Source organism: Bos indicus x Bos taurus, chromosome 5, assembly GCF_003369695.1.
Source record: "Bos indicus x Bos taurus breed Angus x Brahman F1 hybrid chromosome 5, Bos_hybrid_MaternalHap_v2.0, whole genome shotgun sequence".
Classification (NCBI taxonomy): Eukaryota; Metazoa; Chordata; class Mammalia; order Artiodactyla; family Bovidae; genus Bos; species Bos indicus x Bos taurus.
The window spans coordinates 81,880,901-81,900,660 of record NC_040080.1 but is presented as its reverse complement, the minus strand read 5'-3'; the positions used below and the strand labels follow the sequence as shown (position 1 = coordinate 81,900,660).

The following is a 19,760-nucleotide window of genomic DNA, read 5'->3' as shown; positions in this document are numbered from 1 at the left end:
TTCTCCCACATTGCAGGCAGATTTTTTACCGCATAAGCCAGGGAAGCAAGAGCCATGATCCACCCATAAATAGGGTCAGCGAAAGGGCTCAACTGACTTGACTGGAGGGAAAAAACAAGTATTAGAGTCAGGAGATGTAAGAAAATTTCCATAAAGAGGTTGAATCTGTAAAAGAGTTTGTTAAGCACAGAAGGTTTCAGAGAGCACAGTTCCTGTGTTGAGGAATGAAATGTGGGAAGAAAAGGAGGGAGAAGCAGTGATAGCCTAAATAAAGGGAGAGGGAGCGAGCACAAAGCAGCACAGGGATGAGGGTGTAGCATAGAAGACCAAAAGGGCTTACATCTCGGGCGGTAACCAAGGATTAACAGGGATGTGAAGCATGGCAGTTTTGGCTGGCCACAAGTTTGTCAAAAGAATTAGTCCCTGCGGTCCCCTGGCGGACACACAGAGGCCTTCGGGCTTCTCAAAATTCTGCTGCGCCCTGGCTGGATTGCACTTCCGTCTCTCTAGAAGACACCAGCTTCGATTTAGATTGATCGTGCAGGCTCCACGAGAGACTCTGTTCCAGGCTGCTGGCACGCAGGCTCCCAGGGAGTGGTTAGACGGCTGGTCTGCGTGTGCCGGTGGATAGAAGTTAAGAATAAACTACCCTACATTAAATTTTCTAGTGTTTCTGTAGGAATGATGGGCCTGTTTACAGCCACTTAGAGAAAAAGCAGTGTTTGCCCATTACAGATTTATAGGGAGAAAAAAGGTGCCAGGAAGTTTTACAGTTGTCCATACCAATACTCAGGATGAGTCTTTGTGTGAATTCGAGTGTCCCCAAATTGACCTTGTCTCCCCAACAAGACTGAGGGATCCTCCAGAAAAAGGCCGCTTTACACTTTTTTGTAACTCCTGAAGTGCCTATAACCGAACTGGGCACGTAGAACACATTCAGTAAATTTATCGACTTACTAACTGACCTTGGGTCACCGATGCCACCTAGTTCAGCCCTTTTTTTGCCTATTATGGTGCTAAAGAGAAGTGAACCTATATCACAGACTCAACACTTTCATTTATGCCAAACTCCGCTGCGTCTCTCCGCCTTAACCTCAGGAGCAGAATCCCTGCACAGTTCAAATTCAGCGGGAGACTCCAGGTCCCACCGCGGAAACGCCCGCCCGCCCGCTCGCTGCCCCCTCCCGGGTGCAGGAGGCCGCGTGCCCGTCCCCATCCACCTCTCGTAAAGGTAAAAAGCGCTCACTGACTCTGGGCCGCCTGGAGATCCCGTAAATGTAGTCGTCCGCTCGTCGCCGCGCTCCCGGGGAGGCACTTCCGGCGCACACTAAGACGTCAGCAAAAGTGCCCGCCCCTAAACCCACCTCCGGGGTTTGGGTCAAAGGAAAGCCGGGAAGAGACACAGCAGCTACCTTCTCGTCTCCTGCGCCTGACCCCTCCCGGGACCCGTGATGCCAGCTGCAAGGAGCGACGAACGCTCGGGGTTGAGCCCCAAGTGAGCTGAGGGCTCGCGCTCTTCTGGCCCTCCCCCCGGGCCCGCCCCAGTTGAAGGTAAACGCCTCCCCCGTTCCGGCCTTGCTCCCTGCGGGCTCCTTTCCAGAACAAGCTTCCGGAACCATTTTCCCCTCTCTCCTGCCACCCTTTTTATCTCAGGACCTTTACCTGCCCTCACTGTTCTCACCGGAACGGCTAACATATGAAAAGCTTCAGTAGGAAGCTTTTAAAAAGCGACCTATCGTGCTAGGTTCCTGAAGTTGTCGCCCAGAACATTCCAATCACCAAGCGATTTTCCTATCACAGCGCTAATAAGGATGCCTTAGAATCATTATTTTGCAATTTGTGATCTTCAGTACACACCACACACGCTTTTTAAATCGAAAATTTGAACGTGGTTGAATCTGATATAATTTTCACAGGTATGAATATACGATATGAAAATAAATTACAGATTTTACTTGTAAACTTAAAAATACATCTACAGGCCAGTACCCTTCAGGGCACTGAAAATTATTCAAATGATAAAATGTATCATTTCATAATTTAGCGATAACATGCAAAATTAGTGATTTGAGAGAACTTTGATTACATCATAATGTGAGGCTAAAATTTCTTCTTAGCACTGCTCCAGACAAAAATATTAAGACAATCAAAAAGGCACCCAACCAAATTAGTGAATATCAGTGGCTAAGGTTCTTCCTGCCCTCCCAGGCTCTTTCTCACATGGGTAGGTAAGGTATTAGGCATATCTGAAAGCACTTTCTTGCTCTTAGCCTTATGAGAGGTTAAGAGTAGCCTCAGAGTTTTTCCCTCATTTGTTTGAAACTCACCTTTTCCTTCACACCATATGCCATCACTGAAAGGGTTAGTGTAAAGAATCTTTTAAGTGGTGTCTGGAGCAAAGCAATTCCTTAATTCACCCAGCCAGAGTCATTGTTCCTGAGTGAGTGCCGATTCTTAGGTAGGTTAAGGAGTCTCAGGGCTCTTGAAGAGGAGAAAAAGACTACTCTTTTTCTACATGTTTTGTCTTAGTCATATAAAACTTTTTTCCTTAAATTATTGAGTTTTTATGACAACCGTCTTTAAGACTTAACTTTTTTTAAGCCCAGAGTTAATGCTTACACAACAAACAATTCATTTTTATGCTTTTCCTTAAGCTCTGTACTAATGATGTAACATTAGTGTAGTGATGTAACATTACATGTAACAACAATGTGTCTTGCTCGAGGACATGTTTCTCCTTCTTAACAAGAACCTTCTGACTAATCTTGTCAACTTAAGATATAAGTTGTGAAAGTGGGTCTGATAAAAGTATATGAGGCTTTGATAAAACTAGCAAGGGGGGTGTTCTTCCCTCATCTAATGTCTATGTCAGAAGCTTTCTATGTACTTTTACACTGTAATAAAATTTCTGTGACACAAAAGCTCTAAGTGATCAACCCTTGTCCCTGATCCCGAAGCTAAATCTTTGGAGATCATGAATCTGACATGGTTCACCATAAGCTATCACTGATTATTACTAAGAAGTAAGAAAAATTGTATAAATTTGTCATTTCCCTATAGTATTGGTTTTACTTGCAAGGAAGAATACCTGTTTTAGATTGCTTCTGGGTTTGTTTGTTTGTTTTTTAGAAATGAGTGGTGGATTGGCCCCAAGTAAAAGCACAGTGTATGTATCCAATCTGCCCTTTTCCCTGACCAACAATGACTTATATCGGGTAAGTTGCTATATTAGTACTATTATCTACTGAATTCTGTATTTGACATACAAATATCACTTGAGCAAGCAGTTCTCTTAGACAATATTCTTAATAAATACATTAAAATGCACTTAAATCATTAATACCAAAAACCTCTATTGCAAACATAAGTGAAAAAAATTAGACACTTGTCATTTCCAAAGAAAATTTCCAGTGCTTTATAGAGAATAACAAGTTTGTTTGTTTTTTTTTAAACAAAAAATGCAGAAGACACTACTAGCATAATGAAGCTGATTTTTCCTGCTTGCTTACTTGGCTTTTGAAACTGGTAGTGGAGTGGAGGTTTTGGAGGAAAGAGCTGATGGAAGCAAAACAGATCCCTTTCCTAACCCTCCAATTCTGAAAGTATATCTTAATTTAATATGTGACAAAAACATAACAGTTTACTAAAGTTTGGTTTCAATTCAGAATAGGGTGAGTAAAAGATAAAAAGAAATCCTTTCCAACATATTCTTTATGCTCCTTACCTTACAGAGAACAAAATTTCCTGCTTTGTCTATTCTGCAGATTGATGGTTGAGAGGGACTTCCAGGGATGACATGAATCCTATCTTCCAAGTGTGCCCTCTTTTCTCTGCTACTTTGGGTAGATGTTAAGTACAGTGGAGAGATGCTGCATAGGTGATACATCAGTTCAGTTCAGTTCAGTTGCTCAGTCGTGTCTGACTGTTGGCGACCCCATGGACTGCAGCCCTCCAGGCCTCCCTGTCCATCACCAACACCTGGAGTTTACTCAAACTCACGTCTATTGAGTCGGTGACGCCATCCAACCATCTCATCCTCTGTCATCCCCTTCTCCCACCTTCAGTCTTTTCCTAGCATCAGAGTCTTTTTAAATGAGTCAGTTCTTTGCATCAGGTGGCCAAAGTATTGGAGTTTCAGCTTCAGCATCAGTCTTTCCAATGAATATTCAGGACTGATTTCCTTTAGGATGAACTGGTTGGATCTCCTTGCAGTCCAAGGGACTCTCAAGAGTCTTCTCCAACACCACAGTTCAAAAGCATCAATTCTTTAGTGCTCAGCTTTCTTTATAGTCCAACTCTCACATCCATACATGACTACCGGAAAAACCATAGCCTTGACTAGACAGACCTTTGTTGGCAAAGTAATGTCTCTGCTTTTTAATATGCTGTCTAGGTTGATCATAACTTTCCTTCCAAGGAGCAAGCATCTTTTAATTTCATGGCTGTGGTCACCATCTGCAGTGATTTTGGAGCCCCCCAAAATAAAGTCTGCCACTGTTTCCCCATCTATTTGCCTTGAAGTGGTGGGATCAGATGCCATGATCTTCGTTTTCTGAATGTTGAGCTTTAAGCCAACTTTTTCACTCCCCTCTTCACTTTCATCAAGAAATAGAGGAAAACAATAGAGTGGGAAAGACTGAAGATCTCTTCAAAATAATTAGAGATACCAGGGGAACATATCATGCAAAGTTGGGCTCAATAAAGGACAGAAATGGTGTGGACCTAACAGAAGCAGAAGATGTTAAGAAGAGGTGGCAAGAATACACATAAGAACTGTACAAAAAAGATCTTCATGACCCAGATAATCACAATGGTTTGATCACTCACCTAGAGCCAGACATCCTGGAATGTGAATTCAGGTGGGCCTTAGGAAACATCACTACGAACAAAACTATTGGAGGTGATGGAATTCCAATTGAGCTGTTTCAAATCCAAAAAGATGATGCTGTGAAAGTGATGCAGTCACTATGCCAGCAAATTTGGAAAACTCAGCAGTGGCCACAGGACTGGCAAAGGTCAGTTTTCATTCCAATCCCCAAGAAAGGCAGTGCCAAAGAATGTTTAGTTTGATATTGAACTACCACACAATTTCACTCATTTCACTCATCTCAATGTAATGTTCAAAATTCTCCAGTCTAGGCTTCAACAGTATGTGAACCATGAACTTCCAGATGTTCAAGCTGGATTTAGGAAAGGCAGAGGAACCAGAGATCAAATTGCCAACATCTGCTGGATCATCAAAAGTGCAGGAGAGTTCCAGAAAAACATATGCTTTTGCTTTATTGACTACACCAAAGCCTTTGACTGTGTGGATCAGCACAAACTGTGGAAAATTCTTAAAGAGATGGGAATACCAGACCACCTTACCTGTCTCCTGAGAAATCTGTGTGCAGGTCAAGAAGCAACAGTTAGAACTGGACATGGAACAACAGACTGGTTCCAAATAGGAAAAGGAGTACATCAAGGCTGTATATCGTCACCCTGCTTGTTTAACTTATATGCAGAGTACATCATGAGAAACGCCTTGCTAGATGAAGCACAAGCTGGAATCAAGATTGCCGGGAGAAATATCAATAAACTCAGATATGCAGATGACACCACCCTTATGGCAGAAAATGAAGAAGGACTAAAGAGCCTCTTGATGAAAGTGAAAGATTTGATTACATAGTACTTGATGAATTAAGACAACTTGAGTCTCGAAGAACAGAGAAAATGAACTTTAGTTTCCTTCCTTGTATCAGAATAGAGACGTCTCTCTTTTCATTGAATACTTACTGTGTGCCACAGAACATTGTTCCAGGTACAAGGAACACATCAGTGAACAAAAAGATGAAAATCTCTTCTGGCACTCACAATACAGCAAGATAGAGAAACAATTTGAAATATAAAAAATTCAAATGATGTTTGTCAATACTAGATACTAAGTTAATGCTAAGGGGAAAAATAAAGCAGGAATGGAGGGTTACTAAATGTTCGTTTAGGGGTGAAATTTTACTTTAGGAGGGTGACTTTTGATTAAGACATGAAGGAAGTAAGAGGCAGCTGTGCAGATGGCTAAGGGGGACAAGAATTTCAGTCAGACAGTAAATAAAGTGGAGAGAAGCAGGCAGTCAGAGGCAAGCACATTCAGGGGTGCCTTATAGGACTTGCATAATGGTAAGATAATGACTAATGATAAGGACTCAGTGAAGTGAGATGCCATTAGAAAATGTTGTACAGAAAATAGTCATTCATACAGATGGCCTATAGGCACATGAATGAAAAGATATAAACATTGATAGTTATTAGAGAAATGAAAATAACTACAATGAAACACCACCTCACACCAGTCAGGATGACCATCATTAAAAAGTCTACAAACAGTACATGCTAGAGAGAGTGTAGGAAAAAAAGAATCCTCCTACATCATTGGTGGGAATGTAAATTGGTGTAGCTACTACGGAAAACAGTATGAAAGTTCCTGAAAAAACTAAATTAGAGTTGCCATAGGGATCCCACAATCCCACTGCTGGGCATACATCCAAACAGGACTATAGTTTGAAAAAATACATGCACCTCTATGTTCATAGCAGTACTATTCACTATAGCCAAGACATGGAAACAATCTACATGTCTATCAGCATAAATAAATGAAGATGTGAGGTGTGTGTGTTTGTGTGGAATACTACTCAACCATAAAAAAGAATAAAATAATGCCATTTGCAGCAACATGGATGACCCTAGAGATGGTACTAAGTGAAGTAAATCAGAAAGAGAAAGACAGATACCATAAAATATCCCTTACATGTAGAATCTAAATATGTCACAAATGAACTTAACCTACAAAACAGAAGCAGGCTCACAGACATAGAGAACAAACTTAATGGTTGCCAAAGGGAAGAAAGGATGGACTGGTAATTTGAGGTTAGCAGATACAAACTACTATATATAGAATGGATAAACAATAAGGTCTTAACTGTACAGCATAGAAAACTATATTCAATATCCTGTAATAAACCGAAATGGAGAAGAATGTGTGTACACACACACACATATATATATACATCACTTTGCTATACACCAGATACTTGACATAACGTTGTAAATCAACTATCCTTTAATAATTTTCTTTTTAAGAAAGCAAATGAAAAGCAGGCCACAACAAAGAGAGAGAGAACTGTCTTTACTGATCTCCAGTATTACTAACACTGCAATCTAGTTATACTGTGTTCCAGGGTTGAAGTGAAAGTTTGAGTCACTCAGTCTTGTCCAACTCTTTGCAACCCCATGGACTATAGCCCACCAGGTTCCTCTGTCCATGGAATTCTCCAGGCAGGCAAGAATACTGGAGTGGGTAGCCAGCTATTCCTTTCTTCAGGGGATCTTCCTGACCCAGGGATCAAACCTGGGTCTCCTATATTGCAAGCGGGTTCTTCACCTGAGCCACTAGGGAAGCCCCAGGGTTACACAACTTAATTATAGAACTCAAACATTTATTATTGTTATTTCTTACACATATTAATGTATCATAAAAGACTCTTCTACAAAGTGTTACATGATAAACAGGAACTATCAGTATATAGGTACTGGTTGAAGCAATAGAAATAGATGAGATTGCCTAGAGTGAAGATGTAGATGTAAAAGGGAAGAAAGGGCCAACTGTAAAGTGCCACCAACATATTAGGGTGGGCAGAAGAAGTAGGCTGATAGGAATCGATTTTTTCAATATAGAAGCTTTTTTTATTTTATAAGCAGTCTAAGTAAGGATCTGTCTTCTGAAATAGTGATTGCTTGATGGGGTGGAGGGTAGTAAGTTAGGAACAGTGCTATTCTACAACATTGATAATTAAAGCACAAGGTTTCTCCGGAGCTCTGGTGGGGTTGACAGTTGTCGTGGATAAACCGTACGAACTATAGCTGTGCAGTGTGTGTGCCTTCAACCTACCACACTTGAAGAGTGTTTTTTTTTTTTTTTCCCCTGTACTCTTTGTCAGGGAATTTGTCAGAAATTTAAGAATTAAGGTAAATAAATACCTGTGATACAAATAGACAAAAAAGAGTATTATTCAAGTCACTAAAAAAATATATCTTCTGTGGTCTGCCTTACTGACTAAATGCTAAAACTTTTCGTAAACTACAATAAAAAATGTGGTCAGTATATACAGCCTGAAAACTTAATGTGTTTTTTATGATTTTAAATCAAATTGCAAATCATTATGTGGTCTTTTGTTTCAGATATTTTCCAAGTATGGCAAAGTTGTAAAGTAAGTATATCAGATCCTGAAACTTCATTTGAAAGTCTATCTTAATTTTCTTCTCCATTATTTTCTTAATGAAAGTAGATTTACTATATTTTTATAAAACAGATATTTGATATAAAAAAGAATAAAAATACTGCTGTTAACATTTTATGTGTATTTAATTTTTTAATATACATAAATATCTATAGACAAGTTTAAAAAGACTCCTTTCTATGCATGCAATTTTGTTGTCTTTTTTTAACTTGACTTATTGTAAATAGCTTTCCATGTACTGTATAGATACGTCCTTATATTTAATGATTTCATGGTAGTCCTTTGTGTTATTATTTACTTGTTTTATACCACATTATTAAGAATTAAAACTGATTCTGTTATCCAATATAAGACATAAAAGCTGATTAAATATAAATATCAGGTAGTAGAAGGTATGTTAGCAAGTATACTATAAATGGATTATTATTTGTCAAACAATGTAAAAACAAACACCACTGACTCTTGAACTATGCAGGGTTAATGAGAGTATAAAGTAAAAACAAGATAGTGTTACTCTATCTTATAACTAATATATGTTTTAGTATAAATTTAAAGTCATTTAAAATCCCAGGAATTTAGAGCATATTTATCTTAACTAGTTGTTTTTCTTTAGCTTTTGATAAATGGACATTAAACAGTTGAAGTTCATCTGCATCCTGAAGTTCACATCTTTTAAAATTACTTCTCCGTTAAAAAAAACAACAGAAATACTACTAAATCAATTTTGAGGTCTTCAGAATTTCAAACAGTGATCATTATCAATCAGAACACTAATAATAATGATATGAAACAATGAGCACATGCTAGGCATTGTTCTAATGTGTGTGTGTGTGTGTGTGCACGTGCGCGCGTGTGTGCGTGCTCAGTCATGTCTGACTCTTTGGCGACCCCATGGACTAGCCCACCAGGCTCCTCTGTCCATGGAATTTTCCAGGCAAAAATAGTGGAATGGGTTGCCATTTCGTATTCCAAGGGATCTTCCCAAGCCAGGGATTGAACCCACGTCTCCTGCATTGGCAGGTGAATTCTTTACCACTCTGCCACCTGGGAAGCCTTATTGTTCTAATATCTTTACATAAATTATCTCATTAAAGTCTCACAACTGTCTTTGAAGGTAAACACTGCTATTATCCTGATGTTGTAATTGACAAAACTGAAGCCTGTAAACCTAAAATCATATTGCCAGTCAGCAGTGAAGACAAGGTTTGATTCCAGCCTATTCCCTTACCTTCCCATTACCTTTTCTTGATTTTTCCCTGTCAGAATCACTGAATAAATTTCCATATCAATACATAATTGTTAGCCATGAGAATGCTATGAAGTTAGACACAGAGTTATAAGCACCTATAAGCAAGGAAGACATGATCTAGTCTAGAGAGTCAGAGTAGCTTTACAAAGGCAGTATTCTTTGAGTTGAAACCTAGAGGCTGAGTACAAGTAGGTAAAAAGAATGAGAAGAACATTTCAGTTAGAGGGAATGCTTATACAAAGGCCCGCAAAGACCCTCTGGCAAGAGAAAATAAAGTGAGATCAAGAAACAGCCAGTGTGACTTGAGATGAGTAAGCAAGAGGGGAAAAGCACAAGATGGGTCCAGAAACAGATTCCTCTAAGAAGACCAGGAATCTGTTAAATAATTTTAATTAGAGTGACATGATTTGAATTTTTAGAACCTTGTTCCATCCAACTTCAGTGTAGAGACTGGATTGGAGGGGAACATGAGCAGATGCAGGGACACCAGTTAAAAGATATAACAGTAGCCCTGGAAAGAAATCTAGACTAAAATGATACAGGTAGAGAGGTAGAAACTGGTCAGATTTGAGAAATCATTAGGCAGAAGAATGGATAATACTTAGTGCTGTACTTATTTTGTATATAATGGTTGGGCGAATGAGAAGGAGGTGTTACAGATGACACTGAGGTTCCCAGAATAGTGTCTACTTTATGTGCTTAAATGAGTACATCATCTGCCTTATATCAGGAAATGGTGCCACCATCCACCTTTTCTCCCATGCCAGAGACATGGGAATAAATCCTAGGTTTGTCCTCTCAAATCCTTGATATAATTACTTTTCTGTTATCATAGAAGGTAATTCTGTCAAAATAATGTATTTTAATTGGTTTATAGGTCTGTCTCTACCTCTAGACGGTCAGTTTTTTCCTGAGGGTAAAAACCTTGTCCTGCTGCCAGTGCTTAGTACTTGTACTTGAGGCTAATGGAAGGACTGAATGGCCTCATGAACAAACAAATGGATACATGCTTCTGAGAAACTATTTTCTCAATCAAAATAGGTGAGCTGAAAGGAGCGTTTTATAGATAAAGCTTAAAGAAGTAGCTGACAAATTAATAAAGTGAAAATGCCATCACGTGTATCCAAACATAAAGACTTGTCATTACTGCAAAAATAAACTTCAGTAGGGAAGATGAGGCAGTGTTTATACAGATTTCAGCAGAGACAAGCAGTTAAAGAAATGTAAGAACTCATACATTCTGAACCCTGAAGAGTGAGTAAAATTTTATGGGCAAAAATTGAGAATTTAAAGAGGATAGAAGGCATGTGAACAGAGGTGCCAGTTTAGGGAGGTTCAGGCCATGCTGCATAAACACTGAATGCCTTCTTGTGGCTAAAGCTTATAGTGTGCGAGTGCGGGGCAGCGAGAGATGGGGAGGGCACAATAAAGGCCATTGACTGCTGCACTGGAGAGTAGGCAGTTTGGAGAACCAAGACCTTTTAAGCGAGGGAGTAAGTGATTTTATTTATTCCTTAAGTAGAAGACTCTTCCACTGTGTTAATTCCAGCATATGAGCAGGAATTAACATCAAGGGAACCAGTAAGAATAGACTATGGAAACAGTAATGCCACTATGGACAAGAAAAAGCAATGGGAACAGAAAAGAGAGGACGGAGGAGAGAGATCATTAATAGAGGATGATTTAGAAAGCGAACACTTCCAAAATAGTACTTTCAAAAATTAATGTATGACTTTAACTGACCTCCAGAAACATTATGAGTTTTTTAAAAGTTAAAGCAATGTCTCACTTCACACTTTTTTTTAAAATGGGTTAAAAACTTTGTTATGTTCAATAACTGGTGTGTCTTTGCAGAAAATTAGTCTAAACTTGAGCATCATTGAGTACTTGACTTCTTTCCTTATAAACCCAATGAATAAACACATGCTGCCTTTGAGAAAGTAAACCATTTTAGTTGTCCACTTTCCCCTAAGTTATTGTAACTTATTTTTTTAATGGAATAAGACATCGCTTTTCTTAATATAGAGGTATCTTTTTACCAGTTTTCATTCCAGAGACTATAGGTACCTAAAAACCCAAACCTAAATAAAATAAAATTTAATATGTGAAATATAATATTAAATAAAATTTCTGTTTATTCATTCATATCCTCTTGTCTGTTTTCCTGTTAATTTAGTTTTTAGAAAATTATTAAGCTTTGTCTTAAATATTGTCTCTTTTTTGCTATTTGGAAATAATCCCAAATTTATAAGTTACAAAAATAGTACAAAGAACATCAAAATATCCCTTACCCAAATTCACGTACTGTTAACATTTTACCCTATTTATTTTATCATTTGTACTCTCTCCCCGATGTGTGTTCATGTGTGGGTATATGTGTGTGTGTGTGTATGTGTATATATACGTTTGTGTGTATGTGTATGGCTTCCCAGGTTGAAGCAGTGGTAAAGAACCCACCTGCCAGTGCAAAAGATGCAAGACTTGATCCCAAGTTTGATCCCTGGGTCAGGAAGATCCCCTGAAATAGGAAATGACAACCCATTCCAGTATTCTTGCCTGGAAGATTCCATGGAGAGAGGAGCCTGGCAGACTACAGTCCATGGGGTCACAAAGCTTCAGACACAACCAAGCACACATATATGTGCCTATGTGTGTGTGTCTTTATGTGTATACATACACACAAACACAGTTTGCTTTTGTGAGTCATTTGAGGGTGTTATAAATGTCATCACCCTTTACTCCTAAATATAGTACTTCATCGGACAAGGCAATGGCAACCTATTCCAGTACTCTTGCCTGGAAAATCCCATGGACAGAGGAGCCTGGTAGGCTGCAGTCCATGGGGTTGTGAAGAGTCAGACACGACTGAGTGACTTCACTTTCACTTTTCACTTTCATGCATTGGAGAAGGAAATGGCAACCCACTCCAGTGTTCTTGCCTGGAGAATCCCAGGGACGGGGGAGCCTGGTGGGCTGCCGTCTATGGGGCCACACAGAGTCGGACACGACTGAAGTGACTTAGCAGCAGCAGCATAGTACTTCATTGTGTATTTCCTAAAAATACATTAGGGTTATATATTATATAGCCACAGCACAGTTAACCAAACTCATAAATTTATCCTGATGCAGTACTTTTGTTAAATCAATTGTCCGTGTTCCAGTTTTGTCAGTTGACCTAATAATATCCCACGCAGAATTTTTCACCTGTAGTGCAGAATGCAGTCTAGAGTTAAGTGTTGATTTTTACTGTCAAATCTTTTTAGCCTCCCTTAGTCTGAAACATTTATAAATAATACAACTCTAACCCATGTGTTTTCCTGATGTTGCCTCATGATTATATGGGGGTTATATAGTCTTGACAGGAATGCTCTATAGATGATTTATTCTCAAGGTGTCACTCTGGATTCATACAGCATCCATCTATCTCATTAGTGATACTAATTTTGATCACTCAGTCAAGGTTTAACCAACTTCTCTGCTGTATAATTATTTTTCCCTTGTGCAACTAACAAGCAATCAATGGGAGACAGTTAAGACTATGCAAGCATCCTGTTCCACATAAAAATTTCATTTGAGACATAGCATTTGTTATAATTCTTGCCTGTCCCAGTCTTTACCGTGATCGTTTCAAATGGTGATTTTCTGGCCCTCCCTGTTTGTGCTATAAGCAGTAGCCCTCCTTTCTCCCCCATTTATTTATTTATTATCAGCATGGACTTAAGAATTCCTTTCTTATGTGGTTTGTAATTCATTAATGTATTTAATTATTTTGGTACTCAGATTGTCCTAGATTCGGCCAATGGGCTCTCCCTTCAGCTGGCTTCTCTGTTCTTGTGCCATGCCCCATCATTACACTTTTTTTCAAGTGCTTCCTTTCTAGCATAACAAGATGTTCCAAGTTCATCTTGGATGTAGCCTCTCCCAGCCTTCAAATCAGCCATTTCTCCAAAGAGCCCTGTTGAATATTGTTTCCTAAAATGTGTTTAATGACATACGATGAGCAAGGACCAACAGGACTAGGGATGGGTGAAGGACGAGGAGAAAGAGCAGGCTCGGTCGTCTTGTCACCATCCATACCATTCAGGTTCTTTGGGTAGTATGGCTGAGAAGCACAGAACTGGAGATTCTTTAAAATAATATTAAGTATATAGTTTTATTCTAAAACTAGAAAAAAAAAATTGAGTAAATCACTTTACTTTTTGTGCAGAAAAGAATACCTCAGTTTTGTTTTTTTCCTGCAGAGAGGGAGTCAGTAGAGAAGAGGAATTATGCTTAATCTTCACGATTCCATTGTCTCTTGTAATCTCTACTTCATCCTCAACTTCTGATTAATGTTTGATTTATCAGATACTCCTAATTATAGCTGTGTTCACTTGTGTTAGTATCACAGTTTCTCATTTCAAGAATTTATTCATATGTTTTATTTATTGCTGCCTCATTTTTAACTGGCTATTTGTTTATGCTTTAAGGGTTACTATAATGAAAGATAAAGATACCAGAAGGAGTAAAGGGGTTGCATTTATTTTATTTTTGGATAAAGACTCTGCACAAAACTGTACCCGGGCAATAAACAACAAACAGGTAAGCCATTCGTTCCCAGCAAGGTTTTTAACCAAAAGTCTGTGTTCAAACCAGGCTAAAAATGTGGCAATGCAGTGGATGATCATGTCTGGATATCAGTAGTTCCTGGGGGTATTTTACTTATAGAAAAGAGGTCAAAACTGTACTGGGTTCCCAAAACACTGGTAGAATATAAGGAATAAAAATCTGTTCTACAGGAAAGAATTTGTCACACCTACGTGGGCATTTACTAAAATAATATAAAAAAATAGAATTGAAAACTTGAAGAAATGGAATCCAATAACTGTAGTTTTAGGTTTCAATGAGATAACATCCTTCTGCATTTACATTTTTCTCTGGTCCAGTTATTTGGTAGAGTGATAAAAGCAAGCATTGCTATTGACAATGGAAGAGCAGCTGAGTTCATCCGAAGACGAAACTACTTTGATAAATCTAAGTGTTATGAATGTGGGGTGAGTATACCTAAAGCAATATAATTTTCCATTATTTACTTGAAGGTGTTTTTCACATCAGTGTTTTATTTGTGTTCTCCAGAACTTCTGGACGGATAAAGTCAAGTTATAAAAGTTTCACTTTGGGAATGTAGACTCATTTAAGTAAATTCAGTTGAAATATACTATGATGTAAAGACAGTCTGAGTTGGGTAATCTAGAAAGGTATTTTCTGCAGTTTCTAAATCTTTGAAAGTTGTTAGGTTAAAAAATGTTAAGACTAATTACTTACATTATTGTCTGAAAGATTTTCAGTTCAGTTCAGTCACTCAGTCGTGTCCGACTCTTTGCAACCCCATGAATCACAGCATGCCAGGCCTCCCTGTCCATCACCAACTCCCAGAATTCACTCAAACTTACGTCTGTGATATGAGTCGGTGATGCCATCCAGCCATCTCATCCTCTGTCATCCCCTTCTCCTCCTGCCCCCAATCCCTCCCAGCATCAGAGTCTTTTCCAATGAGTCAACTCTGCATGAGGTGGCCAAAGTACTGGAGTTTCAGCTTTAGCATCATTCCTTCCAAAGAACACCCAGATTTTAGTGACCCATAAATTTTTGCATTTCTATAGTAGTTTGACAATGATTAAGTATCACAGATCAGTAAAAACACTGTCATATGACCTATCCTCTATGGGATATTGTTTTGAAAAGTTTTCCCACCTATTGGTACTGCTAATGGTTCAGGAGCTGAACTATACCCAGATTTTCTTACCTAGTTCTCATCATCTATTAATATTGTTATCCATTTAAACTTTGGGTGATTAGGAGACATACATAGCCGCAGAGCAATTTTGCCCAAGGCCCATAATGATATCAAGGGAATTTCAGTCTGGGTCTCATTGCTTTCTGTTTCTAAAATGTCTCCATATATATGATCCAGAGATTAATGGGGAGCGTTTACTGAAGGGAAAATTACTGAGAGACATTGTTCTGGCTACATGATTATATGGAAAATAGAAGGAAATGGTTTTGGAAGTTCTTTCTCCAATGTCACTCACTCCCTCTCAAAAATATTTACATATACAGACAGGTAAGTGAGTGGATAGATGGATGGATAGACGGAAAGAGAGAGCGAGCAAGGTCCTGGGTAAGTTCTGTCGAATTTTGTGATTCTAACACTTAAGTTAATGTTTCAAAAACTGTGTTCCAGACTCCTAAGTTTTGTTAAAAAAAAAAAAAGGAAGAGAGGGTGGAGTTATTATGGTCAGATAGATGAGTATATATATTCACAGTAGATATTATCTGAGAACTTCTGGGTAAATCTGTTAATCTGTTTTGGTTCATGAGTCCATAAATGTGTTATGTTATACTTTGTACATTATAGTATTTCTTAAAACTCTTCCCCACTCCAAATCTGTTTATTTTAGCCTGGTTTTTCCAAAAGCTGTTGCATTGTTAAACCCCTTTTTTGGTATGGGATATGTTAACGGTTTTTGGTATATCGTTATTCCAGAACACTTTGCAAAATGGTTCTCTAAGTGCATGCTCTCAGCAGTTCCTTAATAATAACACCTTTTGGGTGCAGCCATGTCCCCAGGTATAAAAAGTACATAGTTGGTTTGATGCTTTATAAAATAATACTTGAAGAGCATGATTCATTTTCTCTTCTGCTGTTTTAATCCTGGCTCAGTCTCTGCCCACACCCTCATTCTCACATAAATCTTCTTAAAGTTATTTTGGTAAGCTAATATACAGATTCACTGTCTTCTTTTAAACTCAGACAATGTTATATCTCCTTTTAATGTTACAGTTAGTCCAGCACTGTCAAATACAAATGTATGCAAGCTGCAAATGCAATTTTAAATGTTCTAATAGCCACATTAAAAATAATAAACAGGGTAAGAGTTAAATACATTTTATGTAATTCAAAGTATTATCATTTGAATTATGTAATTCCTCTCACCCCTGAACCTCTACCACCAACTTCTTTGCTGAGACAGCCAGTGCTTTCAATTTTTTATGTACCTTTTCAGAAATATTTTATGAAAGCAAATGAATATATGTATGTATATATACCGATGTGTGTATATATGTGATGTACATACATATATATATATATAGATGTATATATGTATATCACACAATATACACCTAATTTTATATAGTATATATACATATATCTTTCTCTCACTTTTTAAAACTCAAGAGCACACAATAACGCTTGCCTTTTTCAGTTAATAAGCTCATTTTTATCAACATAATGTTCTTCACGGGGCTTCACTGGTGGCTCAGTGGTAAAGAATCTACCTGCCAAGCAGGAGAGGTGGGTTTGATCCCTGGGTCAGGAAGATCCCCTGGAGAAGGAAATGGCAACACATTCCAATATTCTTGCCTGGGAAGAAAAAAAAAAAAAAAAATTTTTAAAAGGATAATATTTTTTTTAAATTTTATTTTATTTTTAAACTTTACAATATTGTATTAGTTTTGCCAAATATCGAAATGAATCCGCCACAGGTATACCCGCGTTCCCCATCCTGAACCCTCCTCCCTCCTCCCTCCCCTACCCTCCCTCTGGGTCGTCCCTGTGCACCAGCCCCAAGCATCCAGTACCCTGCATTTTATATAATTTTTTCCTGCTGTCTTCACAATCCAGTATGTATCAATTCAAACAACTGATTCACAATCCAGTATGTATCAGTTCAAACAAATCAATTCTCAGTAACCACAAGAGAATTGTAACAAATGGCTATCATAAGTGGGCAATGCTAGTGTAGTCTAGGTATGAAATAAGCAAAATGAAATTAATTGCAAGGAAAAGTGAGGAAGACTTTAAATTTTCCACGTGTTTTTAAAAGAGATTGTTAACATCTTTGAAGTTAGGAGTAGTTTTGTCCCCATTTTATCATACTAACTTAAAATTTGAACATTTAAGGTAGATGGTCCATTTAAATTTTGAATTTTTATATCCTGAATCTTGACATTTAATCTTAAGGAACCACCAAGTTTCTGTTAATAATACATAATGTATATATTTTCATATTTTGTGTTACTAACACAAATGTTCTATTTCTTCCTTTCCTTCTTAATGGGAAACAAAAGGAAAGTGGACACTTAAGTTATGCCTGTCCTAAAAATATGCTTGGAGAACGGGAACCTCCAAAGAAGAAAGAGAAAAAGAAAAAAAAGAAAATTCCTGAGCCAGAAGAAGAAATGTATGTATATACACTCTCACCAAATACATTAAATGTATGCTGTCTTTTTACTATTGAGTGCATTTTGATTTTTTTAATAATTTAGTGAAGAAGTAGAAGAAAGTGAAGATGAAGGGGAAGATCCTGCTCTTGACAGCCTCAGTCAGGCCATAGCTTTCCAGGTATTCAACAGTTCTTTTTCCAAGGCACCTGCCATAGCTCCCTTGAGTTAATAGTTTTATCTTCTTTGCTTGCTTTATTAATCGTCTCCTCATGACATCCTCTGTCTTTCCCCTTTGTCCCTAAACTTTAGGAGATGGGCTCTTTCTTTAAGATCTTTATAATAGTGTGATGAAAAAGTTCCTATTGGTTCTTTCTAGATTTTAAGGGCCCCACAACACTTTTAATATCATAATCTGTTTTCAGTATAGAATTGAATAGAACTAATTGATTAAAATGAGTTTAGCCCCCAACAGAAAAGATTTTATTAAATCAAAGATATTGTTTTAAAGGAAGCTTCATTTTAAAACAAAAAACATTTTTGATCATTAAAAGTTCTAATACAAGTATATGAAACATTTTTTGAAGAAAATGTATAACTTCCTGATTTTATATAACCAGTTATTTTGTTTTAATGTAGTTGATAAATTATAAATGCATACATCAATTCATTTTTCCTTTTAGTTAGTTAATTCAGTATTTTATGTAATGTACCCACGTCCAACAGCAATGGCAAGTAAGCTTCATTTCATATGCCTGTTAATTAATAGAAATTACCCAGACTAATTCTGAGTAACATGGTAAGACTGGGAGAAAACTTGGGGGTAGGACAAATAATATTATTTTAATATTATTAATATTAAGCAGATTCCTGATTTTTGTTTTGTTTATTTTCCAAATAACCTTTACAGCAAGCCAAAATTGAAGAAGAACAAAAAAAATGGAAACCCAGTTCAGGAGGTCCTTCAACATCAGATGATTCAAGACGCCCAAGGATAAAGAAAAGCACATACTTCAGTGATGAGGAGGAACTTAGTGATTAAAAATATATATATTATGTAAATATCATTAAAAAATTTTTTTTAAGTCTTGGAGTACCAAGTTCCCTTGGGACTAAAAATTACTTTTAGAATTTGAACATAAGAACACTTAGTACCAAATACTTTTTTACTTTAGATAGTTGATAGGAAATGGTAATTTTATAGTATCATGTTTATCTTGCATCAAGATTTGCTAATAATCATTTATCTTGAAAACAGTTGATTTGAATAAAAAAGGAAATGTAATAGTATTATAACAAAGCTATCCCAAGAAGAAAGTCAAAGTCACGCAGTCGTGTCTGCCTCTTTGTGACCCCATGGACTATACAGTCCATGGAATTCTCCAGGCCAGAAATACTGGAGTGGGTAGCCTTTCCCTTCTCCAGGGGATCTTCCCAACCCAGGGATCGAACCCAAGTCTCCCACATTGCAGGCGTATTCTTTACCAGCTGAGCCAGAAAGGTAGATAGTAAAAAGATTTGAGAAGTTCATTATAAAAGCTTATTCATGATTGGTTTATATAAGAACTTTTGAAATAAATTTCATCTTTAAAATTAAAACTTCGTAAAGACTGTGGAAAGTTTGGAGTGATTTATTGTTATTCATGTTAATAAAGTTTTCTCAAGAGAACTTTATTTTTCAGTGTAGGTGTTCTGTTATCACTTCTTTTATCTTTATCCCTATCTGGATACATTGCAGTCACCCATAAAATATAAAGTAAAGTAGCTCTCACAAGCTTGTAGCCAAACAGCAGTAATTTGTCCTGCCTTTGGCGTCAAGTTCCATTCCTCAGAAGCAGCCAGCCAGCTTCTTTATTTCTTTTCACATGTAAATACATGTTGCTAAATAAAATGCATACAGTTCTGCCACTTAATCCATAAAGGAATGAAGGAGGACTTTTCAATCTATACTCCCCTCTGCCCTCCTCCACTTTCACAATATGACTGTTAAAATTTTTGGTTAAATCCATATCTTTGCTTTTATTTTATGATCA

The 19,760-nt window shown here is 37.6% G+C and overlaps 2 protein-coding genes across 11 annotated transcripts in view; one reads left to right on the top strand and one right to left on the bottom strand.

Annotated features, from left to right (window-relative positions):
* Positions 1 to 1,334, bottom strand: part of PPHLN1 (periphilin 1) — a 175,103-nt gene extending 173,769 nt beyond the window's left edge. For 7 of the 8 annotated variants that reach the window (XM_027542606.1, XM_027542609.1, XM_027542610.1 and 4 more), the window contains exon 1: positions 1,251 to 1,332. In XM_027542606.1, coding sequence (XP_027398407.1) covers position 1,251 — 1 coding nt within the window. In that variant the 5' untranslated portion in view covers positions 1,252 to 1,332. Of the gene's footprint in view, positions 1 to 1,246 lie in introns of all 8 variants that reach the window. The other variant, XM_027542616.1, reaches the window with a different exon arrangement.
* ZCRB1 (zinc finger CCHC-type and RNA binding motif containing 1) lies at positions 1,324 to 19,396 on the top strand. Of its 3 annotated transcripts, XM_027542619.1 has the most exons (9): positions 1,356 to 1,551; positions 3,130 to 3,215; positions 8,215 to 8,243; positions 13,764 to 13,899; positions 13,992 to 14,103; positions 14,448 to 14,555; positions 17,635 to 17,747; positions 17,833 to 17,908; positions 18,638 to 19,396. In XM_027542619.1, exons 5-9 carry the CDS (start codon positions 14,002 to 14,004, stop codon positions 18,767 to 18,769), a joined length of 531 nt encoding a protein of 176 aa, XP_027398420.1. In that variant the 5' UTR covers positions 1,356 to 1,551; positions 3,130 to 3,215; positions 8,215 to 8,243; positions 13,764 to 13,899; positions 13,992 to 14,001; the 3' UTR covers positions 18,770 to 19,396. The 3 variants fall into 3 exon arrangements, with proteins under 3 accessions (XP_027398418.1, XP_027398420.1, XP_027398419.1); XM_027542617.1 differs by lacking the exon at positions 13,764 to 13,899 and having other exon boundaries at positions 1,324 to 1,551; XM_027542618.1 differs by lacking the exons at positions 8,215 to 8,243; positions 13,764 to 13,899.
* The last annotated feature ends 364 nt before the right edge of the window (positions 19,397 to 19,760 follow it).

Bases quoted from the DNA above. Each gene is read 5' to 3' on its own strand.
- ZCRB1 (XM_027542617.1), top strand. From the start codon at position 3,132: ATGAGTGGTGGATTGGCCCCAAGTAAAAGCACAGTGTATGTATCCAAT. The intron at 8,244-13,991 runs GTAAGTATATCA...TTATGCTTTAAG, and splicing joins AAGTATGGCAAAGTTGTAAA to GGTTACTATAATGAAAGATA. The intron at 14,556-17,634 runs GTGAGTATACCT...GGGAAACAAAAG, and splicing joins CTAAGTGTTATGAATGTGGG to GAAAGTGGACACTTAAGTTA.